Below are 5,000 nucleotides of genomic sequence, written 5' to 3'. Positions count from 1 at the left end.
CCAGTCGAAGGAAAAATACTTTTTAAAAACCGTTTAAACTTTGTAATAATTGTGAAAGTGTTGTAAGCGACAACATAGAAAACGGCTTTTCGAGACATTTCACAAGCCCTTTTCTTTCATAACAAGGAACTGAAAGAAGTCAGTGTTTTTTCTCATTATTCGGTTTCGTTTACTGTTACATTGTTCAGTTGCATTGAATGACGGTTGTAAGATTGTTAATTTAATTGGAAAAAGGTTGATTTATAGCGGATTAAAGGTATACATGTACTGTAGTAGAATTTAGTTTAAAAGATTTTGCACCTTAATTTGACCCTACCCCGTTAATACGACCAAATTTCCATGGCCCGAAGGTGGTCGTATTAACGGGGTTCCACTGCATTTCTCTCCACTTTGTCATGTGTTTTTCGTTACTGGTCCGTCAACTGTCATCGCAAATGCGCAAAAGTGTCCGAAAGTTAAACTTCAGAATGCATATTTTTATGAAAGTGCAATAATTTTAAGGCGTAGCTCAGTCGTTTAGCGCGTAGACTGCAATCAGGCATACTTTACTTTAGACAGCCTTTTCGCGCCCTGTCTAAAGAAAAGTACGCCTGATCGCAGGTTAGTTAGTGCGCGGCCTTCTGAGCTGGAGGTCGCCATGCTGTGTAAATCTTAAAATCTACGACGCGACGGCAACGAAAACGTCACAAATTATATATATTTAATGATTAAACACAATAGCTTTGCACGCTCTGCACGCGCATTTTTGATGTTTGTACATTTCTTTCACGTTTTCGGCAAATCTGCGACGTGAAATGACCAAATCTCAAGTTTTTCAGAGAACGTGAACACAAGGCAGCGAATTTGAATTATCTGTCGTAGCTTCAACACCGCACCCCCTAATTCAGTTCCTGGAAAGTTGCGCTAGTTTTTAGAGGTTAGACAAACCGACATAATGACGAAAAAGATTAATAGACCTGAAGTTGCAATTTTAATGACGTTTTCGTAACCTTCGCGTCGTAGATCTTAAACTCCGTTATACCCGTTGAACGGATGCGCACCGAGGGCCAAAAGTTTATGGGTAACTCTGGTTTATCAGTAACTGTATCAGAAACAAAAAAGAATTTTAGAATTGTTTTTGGGCCTCCACCCAAAATACCTTTATATTCAACAATTAATATGAAGCAAAAAATCTTCTGCATTCGCACTTGGCTCGTGCAGGCGGTCTTTACTTCTGTGTTATGGTTATAGCAAAGTATCTTTGAAGGTAGTTTCCGATTGCACGAAATGATCTAACTAGACGAACATCGGCAGAGAATTAAAGAAGTGTCAGATGAACTATTGTTATAGAACAAACACTACAGTATGTGAGAAAGCGGTCACTGCTGCTTCGGCTGACCTGACTTTGTCGAGTTTATTAATTCTGATCAGAGAATTTGATAGATCTTGATAATTGCGGAGTTTGATTTTACTTACCAGGTTTTAATGCAAAGACGCGGCTGTCACATGATGTATCTTTTTGTAGGAAGGCGTTGCATCCGAAAGAAAACAGAAGAGCCGAGGCAAAAAGAGTTTCGAAAAGCAGTAACATCGCGGCGGCTACAATTAATCGAAAAAACACTTTTGAAGTCCGGTTCGATCTGGCCGCAGACAACCCCAGGGACGAATGAAAACATATTGTGGTTGGCTCCTAATTAAGAATAAGTGAAGACGGCTTAACTTTTCCGTCTTTAAATAATGAAAGCATTTGTGTCTTTGGAGAGACAAGAAGTGTCATGGCGTGCGAATAATTAGCTAATGAAGCTTAATTAATGTTTTGTTATTGAAATTTTATTGAAGTTTAGTGTTGCTGGGAAAAATTCAGTCTTATCTCGATGGTCTCCAATAGTTTTCTGCGTTTTTTCGTCAAGTTATTTTAAGTAGTTGACTTTTCCTTCTTCGTTGAGTTGTTCAAAACAAATTACGAGATTTTCAAACAATAACCATCTGAAACAGCAATGTTTGCATGAAAGCAGCGCGCAGGTGACAGTGACAAAGACCTCCAACTAATGCCGTCCACGAGGAGCCTAACTTGGGTCACGAATGTGGGTCCCCGGCGCTGTTTAGGTAAAAAAATTAACCTAAATCTCAGTGAAAGTTGTAACAAGACTCACTAAAAAGGAAGGGCAAGAGACATAAAGGGAGAGAGAGGTGTTAATCTCGACACGTTTGTTGTACCGACTTCGTCATTTAAAAATTATTCGCCTCAGGCTCAGTGATTATCTGTGAATATTCAACGATAATCACTGAGCCTGAGGCGAATAATTGTTTTAGTATAAATACACAGGTGATTATTTCAAAAAAGAGAAAAAAAACATTTCAAAGCGAAATCATCTTCACTTACAGTGGGAAAACGACTACTGGCAGCCATTTTGTCCGTCGAGGTGATTATCGGCTGATAATCCGAGATAGCAAGCCAATGAGAGCGCTCGACTTTGTATAATCACCTGTGTGTTTATACTAAAAAGTTTTAAATGACGACAAATATTTCAAAGGACTTTAAATTAACTTTGAGTGACGTGTCAAAAAAGTCCAGAGGCACAATAAATCAATTTGAAATATTTTCTAAAACACGGTTTACAACGGCCAGCATCATGCAATTCAAAAATGGAAAATTATTTCCTAACTTTCAGGCTACCGAGATGCAACTTGTTTTGCCTGGCATATACTTTTCTCAACAGCAACGGTGAATTGGTTCTTTTCTGATTTTAAAGCAAACCATTTTTAAGTTTTATACTTATGGAACTCGATAACTGAGGAATAAAACTCAAAAGCTACTACACCTTCAAACATCTGCTTCCCTAATTCTCCGGTTAAACATGAAACGTTAATGATGTATTAGTGTATTTGTTAATTTATGCACAGGCAAATTATTTGTTAACGTTCAGGCTACCGAGATGCAACTTGTTTCATTTTACCAATCTGTCGAGTTTTCTCTGCAGCAAGCTACAACACAAAGAGAGGGTTTACAATACAAGCAGAGGGCAAGACGTCGCAAACTCTGTTATAATATCATCATCATCATAGTCATGTTTCTTTAAAAAAAACCGGGAACTAGGGTCTGGTGATAGAGCGGAGGGGTTGGCGCAGTGGTAAGATCTCTGCCTTCCAACCCTAAGGTCCCGGGTTCCATTCCTGGCTATGCCGAGAGTGGAATATTTGGCGACCTTCTTTCCCGCTAAAGTTCACTCAGCTTTCCATCCTTCCGAGGTCGGTAAAATGAGTACCAGCATGCATGGACTGCTTAGAAGCGGCTGCCATTTGCGCCTGTATATGCTTCCAGTCCCCTGGGGGTAAATTGATCATTGTAAAGCACCTTTGAGATGTTTGTGATAAAGGCGCTATATAAATGCACCACTTTACTTTACTTTACTTTACTTTACTTAACATTGTGTGGGGGACATCAAAAGGTAGAGTCTTTTTTTTTTCGCTTTCGTCCACCACTACGTTTCTTGCCGTTAAGTGAAAAACAGTGTGGCATTTGTTTGGCCATCACATTCAACAGTGTTGCACGCGCGCTTGCGCCTCGTCTATCGGTATCCATGGTGATGGTTTATTCGTTGCAACTGTTTCGCCACGTCAGTGCAAGCTTTAGAATGGTGAACGAGCCTAGTCTTGAATATCTGAGCGACGAAAGCTTGAGCATGCTGGTGATCAGGTTTTTGCATTGTTGGGTCCTAGTTAAGACTAAGACGGTTTAACTTTTCGTCTTTAAATAATGAAAACATTTGTGTCTTTGGAGAGACAAGAAGTGTCATGGCGTGCGAATAATTAGCTAATGAAGCTTAATTAATGTTTTGATATTGCACTTTTATTGAAATTTAGTGTTGCTGGGCAAAACTCAGTACTTGCTCGGTGGACTCCAGTAGTTTTACGTGTTTTTTCGTCTAGGTATTTCAAATAGTTGATTTTGCCTTCTTCGTTCAGTTGTTCAAAACAAATTATGAGATTTTCAGACAATAACCATTTGAAACAGCAATTAGATGTTTGCATGAAAGCACCGCGCAGGTGACGGTGACAAAGACCTCCAACTAATGCCGTCCATTTACCGTTGTGCGACCGACCTGTATTTTTGAATTCAAAATGAAAAAAGATTTAATGAACTTGATTTAAGTGTCAACTGTATTTACCGCTGAGGCACTAATTGGGAACACTGTACAGAAATCTAATCATATCAACTCATATAGTTTCATATCAAATTTAATGACTTACGCCCCGTCCACACGTATCCGAATACAGCTGTTTCGGGAAAGGTTGTCCAAAAGAAGCGTAAGAGCGTTCGCGACAATGCCGAAACGTAGTGTGGGATATATTCAATAAAATAAATTCTACTTGTATTGAACGCTCGGAATCGAAGATGCTACGACCGTCAAGTAAAGACCTACGGTGGCGAGCTATTTGAATGAAAGAGTTCTTAGGGTATAGGAGGTTATGACGTGAGGTCATCGCCGCCATGCTGGTAGCCTTTTTTGTTCGTCCGCCAGATGTCTTACATTTCTCTATTATTATTGGTGTCCCTGGAGGTTGGTTGAAAACGTCCTACAGCGTTGATGAAGAGGCAGTACGCATGTGCACATTTACCGACATTGAGATATGAGTGAGTTTCAAAATTCAGTCAAATGATCCACGCCATGAATTAGTAACAAAGGGTTAGGATTCACCGTTTCTTAAAATGTGTCATTCTAACTGAAAGATCAACTTACTTAGCTATTACACCATCGACTGTCAATCACGCGACAAATCAAATAAAATCAAAGGTCAATAAACAAAGTAAATGTTAATCAACGAAACATTCTCCGTCCCGATAAAGGCGTAGTCCTTATCTCTAACAGCTTCTGGCTAGTCGTCGTCCACCACCGTGTGGTCTCTATAGTTGAATTAACGGTTTCATTTTTCGCTGTAGTCAATCATTGTAGAGAAACGGGTCAAAGGCTCACATCTAAAGCTGTGATTGGAGTACATTGGAACCCCGCCATACGGCC

The 5,000-nt window shown here is 39.7% G+C and overlaps 1 protein-coding gene across 2 annotated transcripts in view; it reads right to left on the bottom strand.

The window, feature by feature from the left end:
- Positions 1–5,000, bottom strand: part of LOC138060427 (uncharacterized) — a 14,206-nt gene that overhangs the window by 6,499 nt on the left and 2,707 nt on the right. Inside the window, exon 1 of one of the 2 annotated variants that reach the window (XM_068906194.1) lies at positions 1,456–1,613. The exons of the other annotated variant lie outside the window; for it this stretch is intronic. Within the exon in view, the coding sequence (XP_068762295.1) occupies positions 1,456–1,570 (115 nt within the window). The 5' untranslated portion in view covers positions 1,571–1,613. Of the gene's footprint in view, positions 1–1,455; positions 1,614–5,000 lie in introns of those variants that run through there. 2 annotated transcript variants of the gene reach the window in all.

Source organism: Montipora capricornis, chromosome 8, assembly GCF_036669925.1.
Source record: "Montipora capricornis isolate CH-2021 chromosome 8, ASM3666992v2, whole genome shotgun sequence".
Taxonomy (NCBI): Eukaryota; Metazoa; Cnidaria; class Anthozoa; order Scleractinia; family Acroporidae; genus Montipora; species Montipora capricornis.
Note: the sequence above shows the minus strand (reverse complement) of the source record. Positions and strands in the feature narration are given on the sequence as shown.